This window comes from Bubalus bubalis, chromosome 19 (genome assembly GCF_019923935.1).
Source record: "Bubalus bubalis isolate 160015118507 breed Murrah chromosome 19, NDDB_SH_1, whole genome shotgun sequence".
In the NCBI taxonomy this organism is placed as follows: Eukaryota; Metazoa; Chordata; class Mammalia; order Artiodactyla; family Bovidae; genus Bubalus; species Bubalus bubalis.
In genome coordinates, this window is record NC_059175.1 from 414,269 (window position 1) to 434,002 (window position 19,734).

General features: G+C 46.8%; 1 protein-coding gene across 2 annotated transcripts in view; it reads right to left on the reverse strand.

Moving 5' to 3' along the window:
- The window catches only part of SLIT3 (slit guidance ligand 3), a 729,759-nt gene that overhangs the window by 159,181 nt on the left and 550,844 nt on the right, over positions 1–19,734 (reverse strand). For both annotated transcript variants that reach the window (XM_044932473.2, XM_044932474.2), the window contains exons 7-8: positions 12,444–12,515; positions 4,959–5,122 (exon numbers count right to left, since the gene is read on the reverse strand). In XM_044932473.2, the coding sequence (XP_044788408.2) occupies positions 4,959–5,122; positions 12,444–12,515 (236 nt within the window). The remainder of the gene's footprint in view (positions 1–4,958; positions 5,123–12,443; positions 12,516–19,734) is intronic.

The window sequence follows — 19,734 nt, forward strand, 5'->3', positions numbered from 1 at the left end:
GGAGCGTGCGTGCCCATGGACACAGTTGTGTCATTCTCACAAGAGTAGCTAACATTGGCGGGGTACTACCTATGCGCTGCATTAAGTGCTTCGGATGTGTCATCTCACTTGACCCTCATAAAACCCCTGATGTAGGGACTTTAGTGGTGGTCCAGCGGTTAAGACTCCATGCTGCCAATGCAGGGGACTTGGGTTTTATCTCTGGTCAGGGAACTGAGATCCCACATGCTGCACAGTATGGCCAGAAGATTAAAAAAAATTAAACTAAAAACAAAAAAACACCCTGACATAGATCCATTATGTTTATTCCCATAATAGAAGGGCTCTTCTACCATCTCCTCTGCCAAGAAGACACCCACCATGCTTTTCTATTGCCCTGAAACAGAAAACGTCGAAGTCTTGAAATCTTGGGCGGCAGGAAGAGAAGGCTCAGGGGCAAGACTCAACTGAGTCAGCCACACTGGGGACTGCTTGACATGCTTGTGTTAGAGCCGGGTTTCTTTCTGTCTGTCTTTAAAAAGAACTTCACCCAGTAGAATGAATATAGTTGGAAAATCCAATGGCCTGGTGAGCATGTAGAAATAAATTAATTCCAGTATTCAAATTAAGCATCCCTGTTGCCCTCTGGCCTTTCAAAAGCCAACAACAGACTGAATGACAATGGGACTCAAGCAATTATGATGAGAATATAAATGAACGTGATTTAAATACCAGAGGCATGATCATTTGGGGAATGACTAAATAAACCTAATAATCTCATTCCTGCAATGTCCAATTATGGTGTTTTAATTAAAACCTCCTAAGGAGATGGGCGGCTAGTCATGGCTTACCTTAATTATCTTTATACTTAGTAACTAGTCTCAAATTTTAAAAAAAAGGAAGTAGAAGGAGAAAGTTTCTTGTTTCCAAGGAGACATACCTATTTCATTTTAATAATAACTGAGAAAGAGTTTGTTGAGAGGCTGTTAGGAACCAGCAGAGCTCTAGGTGATGGGGCACCTGGAAAAAGTAAGACATGGCCCCTTATTACTAGAGACAGGATCGATCTTCATGAAGAGATATCTCACATTCAGAGACACATTAACAGGTTCAAAGATGCTCAGAGGATGGTGGGAAGGGTTAACTAGGGAGTTTTGGATACACACACACACACTACTATATTTAAAAGGGGTAACCAACAAGGAGCTACTGCACAGCACAGGGAACTCTGCCCAGCGTTAAGCGAAGCCTGGATGGGAGGGGACTTTGGGGGAGAATGGACGCACGTGTATGTACGGCTGACCTGCTCGGCTGTGCACTGAAGCTGTCACATTGTTAACTGGTCATACTCCAGTATAAAATACAAAGTTTAAAAAAGATGTTCAGAGGAGAGAGATAATTAACTCAAGAGGTCAAATATTTAGCTAATACCCTTGATCATATTAAGGGACCAGGAAACTGACACAAGGAAGAGAAAACCTAGAGTTTAAACTCCAAAACAAGCCCTTTACGTAAGGATAGGAAACAAAATTCAGCAACTTGCAACTCACATGAGCCTAAACATGGCCAAAGCAGAACCTTTTCTCCGATCTATCGTATGAACTCATAAAGTCCATTCAGGAACTCTTCTAGTCCTATGGCCCTAAGCTTTCTCTTAAAACAAGGGAAATTAACAGACAAATCCTTTCAGCAAGAGCGAAAGGAGACCAAGCAGTCCCACTGTATATCATAGAAAATCATTAATAATAAATAAAATAGTCTCCCACCCTTGTGAAAAAGTCCCAGTTGTCTCCCCAGGGGAGGAAACTAAACATCTTTGATTGAAGGGGACCATTGACAGAGGAGATGAATTTTACCCAAGTATGCTGCTAGCGAATTTCTGGGTTAACCTGGCATCATAAGAAGCCTGTAGCCAGGGCTTCTGGGGAGAAGAGGCTGGGCTCAAGACAGCCAGATATAATTCAGAGGGAGCTATCAGGGACTCGGGCAGGCAGGGCCCTCACAGGCTGAGAGAGATAAAGCTTATTTCTGTCTCTGGGGTCCTGTGTCAGGTGACTTTTTTGACACCGCATAGGGGCTCAGGGAGGTTTCTCTTAGGCTGCCTGGGGAGGGACCACTGGTGATGAATACTCAGAGGGACGGCCTAATTGCTGCCCTAAGCCTTCTCTCCTCAGCAGACGGCTTCATTTTTTTAAAGAAATGTTCACGCCCCTTCTTTCTTGACTGAAGTCCGTCTCTTGCAGGTTATGGGAGGAACAGCTTGGATGAGGCAGAAACCCTGATGGTTTTGCAGCTTTAAACAACCGCCATCAGGTCTGTCCCAGACCGCCTCCTTCAGATGCCGTTCTGGGCTCTGCCGTGGGGCGGGCCTGCCCCCTCAGAGGTGGGCTTCACTTCACAGGGCTCGAGTTATGGTGGCAGGTACATGAGAACAGCCCATCTCTTTGACCTCCTGCATGTACACAGGCTGAGCCTTGCTCCACACTGCTTCCCCCAGCACCCCCCCCTTTTTTTTTTAACAGTCTCACCAACTACCTTGAATCATTATTAAAGATATAATACTTTTCGGAAGGGCTGCTCCTCCTGAGCCCCACTAATGAAATGCTTCATTCATCATGATGTTCAACTAACCAGTTCCCCTGGCCATTGTATCTGATTGACTTTTCAGAAAGTAACCCAGCACAGCATCCTGTTTTTAATTCTTCATAACCTGGGAAAAACATCTAAAAAATCCCCCATGCATAGGGGCTCCAATGTGCCACTCCCCTAAATTTACACTATGAGCAAGAGGGTAGAGTACAATAGCATATTCATGTCTGGAGTCTGTGGATTAAATTCTCATGTCCTTAAAAGACACTTGGCTTTGTATTAAGAAGCTATAAGGACCATCACAGCAATAACAAGATTGCTATAAACAGGGGATGTGATAAAGGTAACAGTCACCTATGTAACTATTAACCCACCTGTGAGTCCATCCTAAAGGAAATCAGTCCTGAATATTCATTGGAAGGACTGATGCTGAAGCTGAAGCTCCAATACTTTAGCCACCTGACGCGAAGAACTGACTGCCTGGAAAAAATCCTGATGCTGGGAAAGATTTAAGGCAGGAGGAGAAGGGGATGACAGAGGATGAGAGGGTTGGATAGCATCACCGACTCGATAGACATGAGTTCGAGCAAACTCCAGGAGTTGGTGGACAGGGAAGCTTAGTGTTCATGGGTCACAAAGAGTTGGACACGAATGAGCAACTGGACTGAACTGAGATCCAGCCTTTTCAGAGGAGGGAGACTTGGGGCAGCAGCACCCTCAGGATCCAGGAGGATCAGCCTTCCTGCCCTGGGTTTTGGGTCCTGACTGCTGCTGGGTAAGCAATGTCTCGGCACTTCTCTGATGGGAAGGTGCTTTTGTGACGAAGTGTATTCGTGTTGGTGCATAGCTTTAAACTTGGCACCCACCTATAATGATGTGTTTTACCATTTTCCCTAATTAGGTTTTCTCACTAGCTCTTAGATGACTCCTGCACTCTATAATTATTTCTTTCACTGGCACTTATGCCGATATTATACCCTTTGCCTAATAATTACTGTAATTACAGGCACTATATTTGAGTTTGGTGCCTGTGTGATAAACGGTTTTATTATGTGTTTGATGGAAAGTGATTTCTAAGTGGGTGTCTATAGGAAATTGTTGAGGTACTGCTCAGAGACATGTTAAAATGTTTTTGGATAATAAGGAATTTGATGAAGCTGTAACATGACAGGGGAAAGCAGTAGAGTGTGAAGTTAAATTCAAGGAAAATTCCTACATACGGCAAATGCAGCCTAAGAGCTGGAGAGGACCAGCCTGTACTCCTGGCCACTTGCGGTCCCTAACATGTAGTCGGCTTCTGTACTGAGAACGCTCCTTTTTCCTTATTTCTGCTCAATGTTACGCGGCAGCCTGGATGGAAGCAGGGGACTAGGGGAGAATGGAAACATGTACATGTATGGCTGAGTCCCTTCACTGTTCACCCGAAACTATCACAACATTGCTAATTGGCTAGATCCCAATACGAAAAGTTTTTGGTGTTAAAAAAAATTAAAATTTAAAAAAAGTTCCTTTTTCTACACATCAGCACTCCAAGATCAGCCTTTAGAAGCCACTGGACCCAATTGCAGGACTGAGCTCCTGAATTTCAGGAATGCCTCTTTGGGGATCTCTCCAACTGAATACTCTCTGTTTTTGAGGCAATCAAGAGATTAGCTCTACATCCTTGCCACCAGAAAAGGGAAGACTTGATGGGATTGAGAATGTCAATGAAAGTAAAAACAAATGAGCACATAACGTTTAGGACCCAAGGCAAAGGTAACCTCCTCTGAGAAGCGTTTCTCAGGTCACTCAGTCACCTCGCATCCTGGGGACCTAGGCTGCCTTCAGTTACGCTCTGTTTTCTGTCCTATTACACTTCAATTACCCACAGATCAAACTCTCGTGTTTGCTTGGCACATTCTGTGAGCCCACTAAACTCTAATAATTAAGCTCCACTCATTAGCTCTCACCAAGTGCTGTGTATCATGCTAACTGCTTCATATGCATTATTTCATTGGATCCTCCCACCCGTCCCTTGAGTTATAGACGACGATTATTTCCATTTGGCAGACATGCAGCAACTTACCAAAGTCACACACCACTAAGGGACAGAGCTAAGATTTCCAAGCAAGCAGATTTGGAAATAGCCTCCATTAGCCTGGGCTTAGGAATGCGTTTGGCCAATGTTAAAGGACCTAACGAATGTTAGCTTCTCAGGATTGATGGACTCTGAGGCTTAACAGAAAGGGATCCATGAGTTCCTTCAGTAAGAGCTTCTTTTCCTGGCACGCCTGGAGGCACACTAGAGTGCTCCACACCAAGTTCTGGGCTGGGCATGTGTTCATGGCTGAGACGAGCTCACAGGTGGGCGAGCGGCAGGACAGGAGGGGAGGGGAGCCATGCCATCTCACCTGGGCACACGTACTCCTTCTTCTGCACGTCTGCCACGTTGAAGCCCCTCAGGTGCACAGGAGCCATGCAGAGAGTGAACTGGCCGATGGTCCGCCGCTGTCGCAGCCAGTCCGAGAGCCAGGCCAGGTGGCAGTCACAGTACAGGTGGTTGGAGTGGAGGCGCCTGGGAGCGGGGGAGAGCGGGGAGAGGCTGTCACCGCAGGAAGTGGGGAGGCTGCCTCTGGCAGAATGGAGTGCCGAGCCTCAATGCTCCTTTGCCCAGTGTGACCATCCTTGGGGTCCCGGGGAGAGCTGCCCTCTGCACTGCGAACTGCCCCAGCGGCCTCAACCCTCCTATTGCTAAGCCACAAATGACAGTCATCTTCTTGTGCCAGCCACATCCAATGGTGGCCTTCAGGGTTCTGAGCAATTCCCATTTCTTAATAGTAATTCCACCCTTTCATTTCCACCAGGGAAAGCCTCAGCATATAGGAGAGGGAGGGTGGCATGACCACACTGACAATCCTGATTCAGGTCCAAATTCCAAAAGGGTGGCTCGGGTGCAAATGTCAGTACTTTAGCTAACTTGAGTTACAGATGGCTCGCAACAGCTTCCTCATGGCCATGCCCTAGTCTATAGTGAATTGTGGCCAAGATTTGCCACAATCTTTTCTCTCCCTCCTTCATTTCCACTCTAAATCTCTTTAATGGACCCCCTTCAGGATGTCACACTGGGCTTCCCTGGTGGCTCAGCTGGTAAAGAATCCACCTGCAACACAGGAGACCCTAGTTTGATTCCTGGGTTGGGAAGATCCGCTGGAGAAGGGCAAGGCTACCCACTTCAGTATTCTGGCCTGGAGAATTCCAAGGACTGTATAGTCCATGGGGTTGCAAAGAGTCGGACACGCCTGAGTGACTTCCACTTTTCCTGTCACACTGGTGAGCCTAAAACACCGCTGTGTGCACTAGCCAGGGTAAGCAGGTCACAAAGAGAAGGGGGCTTTCTGAAGAAAGCATCTTCTCTCCATCCTCCTATTTAAATAAGGTATTATCCATACAGACTCCTGCAAACCAGAGCCATCTCTCCAGAGTGCCTTTTATTGCCTTCCCAAGCTCAATTCCATCCGGTATATTTGCTCTTCTAACTGCTTCAGGGCTTCTGAAAAGGCTTTCCATTTGTTTTCAGGACTCTTGGGCTTTCTCCCTCTAGTAGCTATAATTCCAGGTCAATTTCTCATTCTGGACTAAGATTCCTGAGAGAGATCTGCAGATTCCACATCTGAGGGGAACCCCAATTGGTTAAGTGAAATTTCATTTCCACTGACTGGAGGGCAACCTAAGGATAGCCAGGGCTTCTAAAGGTTCTTTCCAAGGTTCTGCATCAGGGGTTTCCAGTGTCCACACTCCCTACCAACCTCGGTCATTACAAGTAGCCCGCGGGTGAGTTCTAGTCACGACAGTTCATCATACACTTGACTTTATGATGTCAATTTCAATGCCCCATCCTGCACATGCTAATCAGCCAGCCATATCTTGGGGCTTTTGAGTACTCTGTGTTATGCCAGTTAATACTGCATGGCAGCCCAAAGCAGTTGGCTCGGGCTACATCCGTGCCTGATGTGGAGAGAGCTGAAGGGCTCTTGACCACACTCCACTTAGGACAAGGTCAACACTGCTAAACATCGGCCGAGTGCAGCTCGTCTGTGCTGCCTGCAGGCAGAGACTCCCTGCCACTGCATGGGTGCAAACCTCGGGCAAGCCAGGGCCACTGGGGAACTCAGCAGCCTCAGGGTGGGGCCCCCAGATCCCACTGTATCCGACTGACTAAATGAACCCATATCCCACCCAGAATATAATTTTTTTTTCTGCTGAAAAAATTTGAATTTTTTTTTACGATTTTGTTTAAAAGTGATGAATTGTGATGTTACAATTTTCTTTTCATACTTCAGAGCCAATACTTTAAGGTCAGTCAGTTGCGAGGACAGACACTGTGCCTATAATGGGCCCAGAGCAAATCTCACTTCTGAGCATCAAAGTTCAGGTCCTGATGCTGTGGAAGTGAGCCTGGCTTCCTCTTAGGCTGGCACTCCAGGAGAGAGGGACAACAGGAGGGAATTGGGAGGGGAGGAAAAACCCTAAGCTTGGGGGAAGGACCTCAGTGCTAAGGAAAGCAAGACACATGTGTGTTCAACAAAGATGACTCCGCTTTGTGGCAAGGACAGAGCAGAGCTTGGTGGAAGGCCTGGAGTTGCTTATTCTCTCCTAAAGAGCAGGAAGGGGAGAAGGGAATCCCTTTTCTGCACTGGGACCTGTGGGGAAACTGCAGCATGAGGGAAAGTGATCTGTCTGCTGACCCATCAGTGAGCTGTTGAGGGAGAGAGGAATGGCCAGGAATACACCACCAGCTCTAAAGGCTGCCTAGGAAAAGGGCGATGGCGGAGCAGCTCTCGGTGACAAGGCGGAGCAGAGGTGGGCTACCGTGGCACACACAGGCTGAGGCACCAGAGGTTTTTTTGTGTGTGCCTTTTAATGAATTTGGCTTTTACTGGGAAAGGCGGTTGCCCTCTTTGGCGCTGAGGTATGGAAGGTAAGGAAACAAGGTGGATCAATGCAAACAAATTCCCATCAGTTCCAATGAGAAGGAAGAGATCAATGAAACAACACAAATGAGATTTAGGTAAGTCAGATCCTTATTGAGCTTATAAATTTCTGGGATAATCAAAATGTCAGAGGTTTTCCTTTTGGAAGATTATATTAGGCTGTTTCTTCCTGAATCCCCACTGGCCAGTCCTAAGCCACTCGTCTTCTTAAGCCAGCTATAGATGGCCCTTACCCTTTTGTTTGTTTCTGTAGGAATTTCTCCTCTCCCAAGTAGGAACATGGAAAAGAGGAGACCCAAACTGTCTTTGAAGCCATATGAAGGCCCTTGTCAAAAGCCCAGGGGCATGGACGGACTCAGGCCTCCCTTCTTGGAATTATACCTGCCTGGAGAGCTGAGCTGAGCTGAGTCTTTCAAGATGCCTTTTACGTCATGTTTGGGAGATCAAATTGAGCAATATCATCCCAAACACTAATATTAAAAGAAAAAAATAATCATGATGATCTTGAAACTTGAGCCCAGACACAGCCAGGAGTATTCTTAATTTTCTTGAGTGAGAAAAGAAATGATTTTGATTACTTTCAGTAACTTTTGTTATGGTGATAATACAGGGGAGAGTGGCCTCCTGTGGCCCTTCAGCCACGTGAGAGCTCAGATCTCCCCTTTCTCAACTCACCTGATACCCTTCTGCTTTTGTTCCTAGAGCTTAGCTCTAGGAGGTCAGCTTCTGAGAAGAGCTCAGCTTCTGAGGTCAAAGTTTCGGAATCTGACATGGGCTCTGTGCTTTTTTGACTTTGACCGTGGGCAGTGATTTAACCCTGGTTCTCAGTGTTACCAGGCTTCCCACATGATGCTAGTGGTAAAGAATCCGCCTGCCAATGCAAGAGACGTAAGAGACACAGGTTTGACTCCTTGGTTGGGAAGATCCCCTGGAGGAGGGTGTGGCAACCCACTCCAGTATTTCCGCCTGGAGAATCCCATGGACAGAGGAGCCTGGTGGGCTACAGTCCATAGGGTCGCAAAGAGTCAGATATGACTAAAGTGACTGAGCACGCAAGCATGCATGCTCAGTGTTATCATCTATAAAATGGGAATATTAATGGTGCCTTCTTCCTAGAGCTGTTGTGAGGGTCAAAATGATCCATGAAAAGTGCTTAGGGACTTCCCTGGTGGTCCAGTGGCTAAGACTCCACGCTGCTAATGCAGGGATTGTGGGTTTGATCCCTGGTCAGGCAACTAAGATCCAGCATGCCATGCAGTGTGGCCAAAAGATTAAAAAACAAAAGTGCTTAGAGCTCAGTTTGGGATACCGTAAACTCATGAAGACATATTTGCTATTATTATTCTTACTGTATGGAGACTAGCTCCAGACTTCAGGCTCTTCTCAACCCAAGGTCCTGCCTGTACAAGGTTATCACCTCTTATCCACCAGAGCATCAAGGCAGCTAGATGGTTCCTGCCACTTGCTCTGTGGTCTCTTCCTGATGGAAACACCATATTGCATGTTGGCAAAACCACCTTTACAGGAGATAAGGTGAATGAATACAAATGCCAATTTGTAGAAGGTGCCTTTTAGCCACAGACGCTAAATTAAATTTCCAGCAAATCCTTTTAGAGAGGGTCAGTGTTCATTTTCTATAAAATGTGGCTTTCTGAATTCAATATAAAAGCTTTCCTTTAGAAATCCCATTTATGACTTCCTTCCTCTCCCCTCTTCCCTCCTTCTTCACCACCAGCACACCCCTCCTCCCCATCCCCACCACGCTTTAATTACAGTGAAGGGGGATTAGTCAGCTCAGGTCTCCAGGGAGTTCTTTGCAGAGCCATCTCTGAAATTAAACTAAAGAGAAAATGGCAGCAGGCAGGGAGCAAAGAGAGCAGACAAGATTGATTGATTGATCTGAGCTCATCAGATGAGTGTTCAGGACCACAGGAAAGTATGACCACAGAAACAAGCAGAAGAAACTCTCCCGCCCTCCTCCCTAGTGCCTACAACACCCACACAGAGCGCCCAAGATCAAGACCTGGCCAGCTTCCCTGCCTCCCAGGGCCCCTCCCAGCTCTGACTGATTTTCCCACCGAAAGTAACAGGAGAGGGAGCGGACATCTCAGAGGAGCAGCCCACAGGAGCTGGGCTGCTGGTTTCTGCAGGTGAAAGCCATTATTTCTTCTACTCAACCCACTGTCTGGGGAGATGCACTCCAAGGCTCACTTCTGCTTACCGGCCGGAAGCCCTGGGCCACGCTCCATCCGTGGCTCACTTGTGGTTTGCTGTGGACTCCGAAGAGGCCTTGGAAGGCCCCATGGTTTCTCTGGCATCATTCCCTTTTAAAAGGGAAGGAAGAGGACAGATTTTCTTGACTGAATTCTGCCATCCCAGGAAGGATCAAAGGAAGAAGTGGGGCACCATGATGGAACCTGAGCTCGGAAGCGCCTTCATATTGGGTGGCCAAAAAGTTCATGTGGAATTTTCATAAGATGGTATGGAAAAACTTGAATGAACTTTTTGGCTAAAACAATACTAAAAGGTCAGTGTTCATTCCAATCCAAAAGAAAGATGCCAAAGAATGCTCAAACTATCACACAATTGCACTCATCTCAAAAGCTAGTAAAGTAATGCTCAAAATTCTTCAAGCCAGGCTTCAGCAATACGTGAACCGTGAACTTCCAGATGTTCAAGCTGGTTTTAGCTAAGGCAGAGGAGCCAGAGATCAGATTGCCAACATCTGCTGAATCATCAAAAAAGCAAGAGAGTTCCAGAAAAACATCTATTTCTGCTTTATTGACTATGCCAAAGCCTTTGACTGTGTGGATCACAATAAACTGGAAAATTCTGAAAGACATGGGAATACCAGACCACCTGACCTGCCTCTTGAGAAACCTGCATGCAGCTTCAGGAAGCAACAGTTAGAATTGGACATGGAACAATAGACTGGTTCCAAATAGGGAAAGGAGTACATCAAGGCTGTATATTGTTACCCTGCTTATTTAACTTATATGCAGAGTACATCATGAGAAACACTGGGCTGGAGGAAGTACAAGCTGGAATCAAGATTGCCATTAGAAATATCAATAACCACAGATATGCAGATGACACCACCCTTATGGCAGAAAGTGAAGAAGAACTAAAGAGCCTCTTGATGAAAGTGAAAGAGGAGAGTGAAAAAGTTGGCTTAGAGCTCAACATTCAGAAAACTAAGATCATGGCATCTGGTCCCATCACTTCATGGGAAATAGATGGGGAAACAGTGGAAACAGTGGTTGACTTTATTTTTGGGGGCTCCAAAATCACTGCAGATGGTGACTGCAGCCATGAAATTAAAAGACGCTTACTCCTTGGAAGGAAAGTCATGACCAACCTAGACAGCATATTAAAAAGCAGAGACGTTACTTTGCCAACAAAGGTCCGTCTAGTCAAGGCTATGGTTTTTCCAGTAGTCATGTATGGATGTGAGAGTTGGACTGTGAAGAAAGCTGAGCACCAAAGAATTGATGCTTTTGAACAACTGTGGTGTTGGAGAAGACTCTTGAGAGTCCCTTGGACTGCAAGGAGATCCAACCAGTCCATCCTAAAGAAGATCAGTCCTGGGTGTTCATTGGAAGGACTTATGTTGAAGCTGAAACTCCAGTACTTTGGCCACCTGATGCAAAGAGCTGGCTCATTTGAAAAGACCCTGATGCTGGGAAAGATTGAGGGTAGGAGGAGAAGGGGGAGACAGAGGATGAGATGGTTGGATGACATCACCAACTCAATGGACATGAGTTTGGGTAAACTCTGGGAGTTGGTGATAGACAGGGAGGCCTGGCGTGCTGCATTTCATGGGGTCACAAAGAGTCGGACATGACTAAGTAACTGAACTGAATACTAGCTAGTATTTTTTACCTGGACACCATGACTCTCGGGGCTGACTCTCCCCTACTCCTGTGATGTAAATTCTGCTGAGGCTCCATCAACACAAGAAAAGCATCAAGTACCAATGTCTTAGACAGATCAGCAGAGTCCATTTGCAGAGAAACTTACAAAAGAGTTTCTGGCTCAGTGAGGGGACCTTCCCAGGTAATAAAGGCACTAGACATGTTCTTGGTATGGGCTATTAAGCGGAGATTTGCTTCTTGAGTACATACTTTGGAGGGCTTGAGCCCACCCAACTCATTACAGATAAAGAACTGAGTAACTGCATTCTGATACCAGAATATCATCCAGGGAGCAGGAAAGCACGGTGGGTGGGGACTAGGAGGATGGGGTGAAGGAGGAGGTAAGACTCCCTTTCCTCCATTGATCAGCGTGCATGCGTGTGTGCTCAAAACTGCTAAGTCATGTCTGACTCTCTGCGATCCCATAACTGTAGCTCTCTGTCCATGGGGTTCTCCAGGCAAGAATACTGGAGTGGCTTGCCATTTCCTCCTCCAGGGGAGCTTCCTGACTCAGGAATGGAATCCATGTCTCCTGTGTCCCCTGCATTGGCAGGCATGTTCTTTGCCACTGAGCCACCTGGGAATCCCCCACTAGTCCCAGAGGGGAAAACATTATAACCCTTGACAGTACAATAGAACGGCCAACAGTACAGGACATGAGCTAAACAAATGACAAACCATCACACCCCTATTCTAATGGCAACGTAACACTAACAAACTTTTCCAACCAGTGAGAAAACACAAAGATTTCCCCAGTCGAGGAAGATCCCAGGGTGAAGAGAAATAAGCCGGCCCAGAGCAAGATGGTGGAGAACCATGCATGCTCCGTGACCCTGCCCCAACACTAACACACCACTTAGTCAATAGCAGAGGGAGGAGGCATTTGGATGCAGGAACCGAGGGCGAAGTTTTACAAGCAGCCGAGAGTGCTGCCCCATGGGCCTCCTAAGGGCAGGAGCAGATGGGGGAGGAAGCAGGGACTTTTACTCACAAGGTTCGAATCTTCGGCATGTGGTTGAAGCTGGTGACCAGGATGCGGCTGATGTTGTTGTTGTTGAGGGTGCTGCGGACAGAGAGGAGAAACATGTCAACAAAGGAGCATCGTGGGAGGTGGATGCTTATGGATGGTGTGGGAAGGATGGATATAACTGCAAGAGGGACCATCCCTCAGCAGCCATGTGTCAAGCAGCAACCAGTGGATGGGGCTCCAGATGAGAAGAGAATCTCTGTTTCCTTTTTACAGGTGGATCCCTCCTCCCCTCTGCTGCCCTCTTGGTACTTACTACCTGGAGCAATAAGGCTGCCCTTGTGAAATCCTATTGTGAGGGTTTCATTACAACATCATTAATTCCCACAACATAATACAACACCAATTAAATATTGTCCTCATTTCAGAGAGAAGGAATCAGATACCCAACACCTTGCTCAGTTACATATAACCCTACAGGGCAGCCTTTATCCTTGCATTATAGATGGGACTGCTGAGCTTCAGAGAAGTGAAATCATGCTTCCAAGGATACACAGCTGTTAAGCTGTGGACATTGGATTTGAACCCAGCACTGTTTTTTTTTTAAAAAAATGTATTTTTAATTGGAGGATAATTGCTTTACAATGTTGTGTTGGCTTCTACCATACACCAGCGAGAATCAGCCAAGGGTGTGCATAGTCTCCTCCCTCTTGAAGCTCCCTCCCACCTCCTACTCCATCCCAGCCCTCTAGGTTGACACAGAGCCCTGGTTTGAGCTCCCTGCCTCACACAGCAAATTCCCGCTGGCTGTCTATTTTACTATGGTAATGTAAATGTTTCCACGCTACTCTCTAAATTCACCCCGCCGTCTCCTTGCCCCATGGTGTCCAAAAGTCTCTTCTCTATGTCTGTGTCTCTACTGCTGCTCTGCAAATAGGCTCATCAACACCATCTTCTAGATTCCAAACATATGTGTTAGTACACGATATTTATTTTTCTTTCTGACTTATTTCACTCTGTATAATAGGCTCTAGGTTCATCCACCTCATTAAAATGGACTTAAATGTGTTTCTTTTTATGGCTGAGTAATATCCCACTGTACATATGTACCACAGCCTCTTTATCCATTCATCTGTCAATGGCCATCTAGGTTACTTCCCCACCCTAGCTACTGTAAATGGTGCTGCAATGAACCATTGCGAGTACATGTGTTTTTTTCAATTATGGTTTTCTCAAGGTATATGCCCAGAGTGGGATTGTTGGGTTAATGGTAGTTTTAGCCCGTTTTTAAAGGAATCTCCATACTGCTCTCCACAGTGGCTGTATCAATTTACATTCCCACCAACAGTGCAAGAGTGAACGCTGTATTATCTTGCTCCAAACTCCTTGCTCTGCCCATTACACACACTGCCTCACAGGATGCTATGTGCAGAGGTTATTTTATGAGTAGTTTCCAGGCATCTGCTGACTCTTCAAGCACATCCTAAGTGAGTCTGTGAGCTCTGTGGAGACAGGGATTAAGTCTCTCTTGCGAAGCCCCACGACCATGGATAGGAACTCCCCTAGTATCTTGGTGCCTGGGGGAAAAGGGAAGAGAGGGATGTGAGCTCCATCAATTGAACAAAATGAAATAGAATGAAATCAGGCTATAGGTAACTATAGTCCAAGGCTTACCCTTCTAGAAGGACTTACTACGGGAGCCCAGGGAAGCATGGTAAAGGAAATGGCAACCCATTCCAGATTCTTGCCTGGAAATCTCATGGACAGAGGAGTCTGGTGAGCTATAGTCCATGGGGTTGCAAGAAGTCAGACACAACTTAACAACTAAACCACCACCATCATAGGGAAGCATGGCAGCCAAGGAAGCCATCACGTGGCTGGAGGTGGAAACGTGATGGAGCAGGAGGGCCTTTCTGGGTCGGTGAGTTCAGTGGCTATGCAGACAGAAGCAACCATCTGTGGCAAGACTGGACCTAGCTCTCAGCTCTCTGACCCACACCTCCCTCACTCTGGATCCCCAAGAGCAGGAGTTGGATCCAGCCCACGGTATACTCCTTGGTGATGGACCCTTGCTCCTGAGCTCCTCCAAGGTCACATCAGATACCCTCCTCTCATCAGCCCCACTCCTCTTACTCTCTCATGGGACCCCACTAGCCCAGGAAGCAGCCTTCCCTAGAAAGGCTTCACTGGTTAAACGGAATTCTTTTGCCCTTGGCTCTTGATGAATACGTTATCTTACTCTTAGAATACCCTCTAACATTTTCCATCTTGTGTGTTACCACAGTCCATACATGGTTCAGATTAAGTCACGTATACCCTAGTCGTGTGGTCTCAGGCAGATTATCACCATCACTTAGCCATAGATTCTTCACTGGCAGAAGAGGGCAGGCAATGGTACCTACCTCACAGGCTGGTTAGGGTTAGGGTTAGTATGTGATTGGTAGGTGGAGGCTACCATTTAACTGACTTTGGTGGAGAGAACCTAGCCCTGTCCTGGTCATTCCTGTTCCCCTCACCCAACCCCAGACCCCAAGGGGGTATAAACAGAGCTTTATCCTGCACACAGAGGCCCCTGTGCCCACCCCTGCACAGACGCCTTCTCCCCTGGGGACCCTAGTCCACAGCAGGATTCCAGGGACCACATCCCCTTTGACCCAGGCTTTTTCTCAAGGCCTTTGGCCAATAAGACCCAGAGGAAATCTATTTACACAAAGGCACAGAACCTAATACTTTTTCCTCCCCCCCCTCCCCATACTTCTTCTGCACCTACTGGCATTCTTCTGGCATTCTTTTAGGCATATGGTATTATGATAAAGTGGAATCAACCCAATTTACATTGCCAGCTTCAGCCCACTCAGGGAATTCATTAATGCATCAATTCTGACACCTGGCATTTTATGATCTTGAACCTATTCTGTTGCCTGTGGCTTATCTTTTCTATAGATGTGTGTGTGTGTGTTGGGGGGGTGTGAATCCATCCTATCTTCATCCACCCAGGAGGTGTTCAGAATACGTCATCAGATAGGGCGCAAGAACTTGTCACTCCCATCAGACCAGGCCGTCCTGCCTTGACAGGGAGCTTCCCCGGAGTGAGGGTCATGCTCCCTATCCCACCCCTTCTCCAGCAGATTAGGAATGCCTCCGGGGTGGAAGCAATGCCTTCATCTTTCTTCTATCCATCCCAGAGTTCCAGGCTCCACACCTGGGGGAGACCTAATTAGAATCGTTGACTCACTAATCAGACAAAAATCTGGGTCCCCCTTATCTCTCAAAAACAAAGAGCTCAAGATGCCTTTGCAGAAAAGAGGCTGCCTTCCAAACATGCCCAGCCACTCGACATCAGACTGAGTTCACAGCCAGCCCTAATTTAGCTGAATATACAGTGCAGTTATATACAGGACTTGAATTGTAACTGCATCCGGCAGGCGTCCGGCAGTGATGACTTATTAATGTATTACTACACTGATATTTAAATGTGAGCCATAATGAGGGCAATAAAACATTTATGATAATAGCAATTATTCCAGAACTAAAATGACTAAACACAGTATTCAGACTTCCATGATTTGCCGGCCCAGGGACCTCAGAGGGTTGGTAACCTCTTGGACGTGGTTCTCCATGGAAGCTACAGTTTCTTTTTCCCTAATGAGCCCAGATTTATTTGATTTCCAATCTTGGTGGCTTTTGCCCATGCAGGCAGCACTCTCTGGTTCTTGTGCTTAGGCCCAGCAGCTGGCATTTGATGAAGGTGGTGTTATCATAACCCTGATGCAGAGGAGCAGAGTGGGGGTGTGTGTGTGCTCAGTTGCTCAGTTGTGTCTGACTCTTTGTGACTCCATGGCCTGTAGCCCACCAGACTCCTCTGTTCTTGGGATTTTTCAGACAAGAATACTGGAGTGGGTTACCATTTCCTCCTCCAGGGGATCTTCCTGACCCAGGGATTGAACTCGTGTCTCCTGTGTTGGCAGATGGATTCTTTGCCACTGTGCCACCTGGGGAGCCCAAGAGTGGGTGAGCATGGCCTCAAAGGCAAAGCCTTTGTTAAGATTCTGACTCTCCTACTTATAAGCTGTGCAACCATGAATAAATTTTCTTAATCTTACTAGGTTTCCTCCCGTTTAACATGCAGAAACTAGCAGCATTGATCTCATAGAGCTTTGTTGGTGGTTCAAGGAGATGGTTCTAATAATTGCCAACATTAACCGAGAGCTTATTGTAGGCCAGGCAGGTATTGGGTTGTGGGTTCTACGTGTACCATCTCACTTAATTCCTACAACCACCCGATGAGGCAGGCACTTTCTATCATCTCCATGTCAAGGATGAGGCAAGTAGTGGTATCAGAACTTGACTCCAGAAATGATGCCCGTCTTCATTGTCTATTGCTGCTGTAACAGATTACCACAGTTTCTACGGTTTAAAGCAACACAGACTTATCTCATACAGTCTCGAGATCAGAAGTCTGAAATGGGTTCATGGGACTGTGTTTCTTCTGGAGGGCTTTGAGGAGAATTCATTTCCTTGTCTTCTGCAGCCTGTGAAAGTGAAAGTTGCTCAGTCGTGTCTGGCTCTTTGCGACCCCAAGGACTACACAGTCCATGGAATTCTCCAGGCCAGAATACTGGAGTGGGTATCCTTCCCCTTCTCCAGGGGATCTTCCCAATCCAGGTATCGAACCCAGGTCTCCCTCACTGCAGGCAGATTCTTTACCAGCTGAGCCACAAGGGAAACCCAAGAATACTGGAGTGGGTAACCTATCCCTTCTCCAGGGTATCTTCCTGACCCAAGAATCGAACCAGGATCTCCTGCATTGCAGGCAGATTCTCATCCCTTGGCTCCTGGTTCCTTCCTTGTATCACTCCACCCTCTTGCTTCTGTTGTCACACCTCCTGCTGTTCACTGCAATGTCCTGCCTCTTAAGAGGACCTGTCTGATGACATTTAGAGCATGACAGGATAATCCAGCTCAGGATTCTTGGCCATATTTTCCAAGTTCCTTTTGGCACATAAGTTCCTGGGATGAGAACACGGGACACTTTTGAGGGGACATTATCCAGCTAGCTATCATGACCTTGAAACTGGGCATGGAAAGTATACGCACACTGGCTTGTAGGCAGTAATCTGCAACTATTAGCTATTATTTTTGTAGCCTGGGATTCCCTGATAGCTCAGTTGGTAAAGAATCCACCTACAGCGCAGGAGACCCCGTTTCGATTCCTGGGTCAGGAAGATCCTTTGGAGAAGGGATAGGCTACCCATTCCAGTATTCTTGGGCTTCCCTTGTGGCTCAATTGGTAACAAATTGCAATGTGGGAGATCTGGGTTCAATCCCTGGGTTGGGAAGATCCCCTGGAGAAGGGAAAGGCTACCCACTCCAGTATTCTGGCCTGGAGAATTCCATGGACCAGTCCATGGGGTCGCAAAGAGTCAGACAAGACTGAGTGACTTTCACGTTTTTGGTAACCTGTGTTTGGTCTTTTATGGTTTACTATGTATTTTCACATTCATCTTATTTGGTACTTGAAGCACTCTGCAGTTGAAATTATTATTCCCATCTTACCAATGAGCAATTTGAGGCTACAAGAGATAAGAGACTTGCCCAGCACAGCAACAAGCTCCAAGAGGATTCAGGACTATTTCTTCTTTACATCACAATTTCTCCCAACTTTCCCACTGCCTTCTGTTTTCAGGGCTAGTTTGCTTCTCCAGCAAAGATAGTCTCTACCATGTCCCCTTAGGGACCCAAAGCTAGAATTCACTGCACAAGTCTATTATTGCCTCCTATTCTAGAAACCTTCTTGAAAATGAACCACAGAAAAAATAAATGGTTTGATCTGACAATGACCCACCTGGACTCCCATTATATGATTGCCCACACTTAACCTATGGTGACCTCATCAGCCTCATCTTATTTACTTCCATCTTCTGGAAGAGTATTGCTAGTTCTAGAATGTAGCTTTAACCTCACTGCTTTGTTCTTATTGAGAAAATATGCTTTACCCTAAGTTGCCCCAGTTGGAAATTTTTCTCCAGGTGTGTGTTAGTTGTTCAGTCATGTCTGACTCTTGTGACCCCATGGACTGTAGCCTGCCAGGCTCCTCTGTCCATGGGCTTCTCTAGGCAAGAACACTGGAGTGGGTAGACATTCCCATCTCCAGGTAAATGCTGTCAATTCATTTTGTGTCAGGTTTCAAGCTCAAGTGCAGGGTCATATCAATTCTATGAAACTTCAGGACTGGCCCCGTCTGCCCTTTTTGCATCCTGACTAACTACTGAGTGGGCATTAGAGTATGAACCAGAAATAGGGCAATTTCCCTCTGCTGGATTTAAAAGTCAGTTGGTCCATCCAACTCCCCTTTCTCTCTTATACAGCCCTTACTTACCAAGCCCTGTGTACACAGCATTTCTGCTGAGGTTTAGCTGTGCTCTCTGCAGCCTCTCTTCCATTCTGTCACAGTTGGAGCACCTAGGCCACACCAAAGTCACCTGTTTGGACAATGCTCCTTCTACCAATGGATCTCTCTTGCTTGTGAGAACTAGAAAACATTAAACACTTTTTCTGGGGACTTCCCTGGCAGACCAGTAATTAAGACTCCCAAGGCAGGGAGTGTGGGTTCAAGCCCTGCTCAGGGAGCTAACATCCCACATGCCTCATGGCCAAAAAATAAAAACATAAAATACTAGCAATATGGTAACAAATTCAATAAAGATTAAAAAAAACAAAACTTTTTTCCCAGGTCACTAGGAGATTTGCACACTTACTACTGCTTCTATTATTGTTGGTTAGCCACTAAGTTGTGTCTGACTCTATGCTACCCCATGGATTGTACACGGCCAGGCTCCTCTGTCCGTGGGATTTTCCAAGCAGGAATACTCAAGTGGGCGCCATTCTCTTCTCCAGGGGAATTCCTGACCCAGGGATCAAACTTGGGTCTCCTGCATTGGCAGATGGATTCTTTACCACTGAGCCTCCAGGGAAGCCCTACAGTACAGGTTGCGCTAGTGGTAAAGAACCCACCTGACAATGCAGGAGGCGTAAGAGACACGGGTTTGATCCCTGGGTGGGGAAGATCCCCTGGAGGAGGGCCTGGCAATCCACTCCACTATTCTTGTCTAGAGAATTCCATGGACAGAGGAGCCTGGCGGGCTACAGTCCATAGGGTTGCAAAGCGTAGGGTATGACTGAGCGACTAACACAACACACCTTCACAAACTCCGCATTTGCCTGGGTTCCTCAGCTAGATACCGGGGCACTGCAGCAACGCAGGGGCTCCGAGTCACGATGTATGTATGAAGCAGTGGTACACACGCCGGTCTGT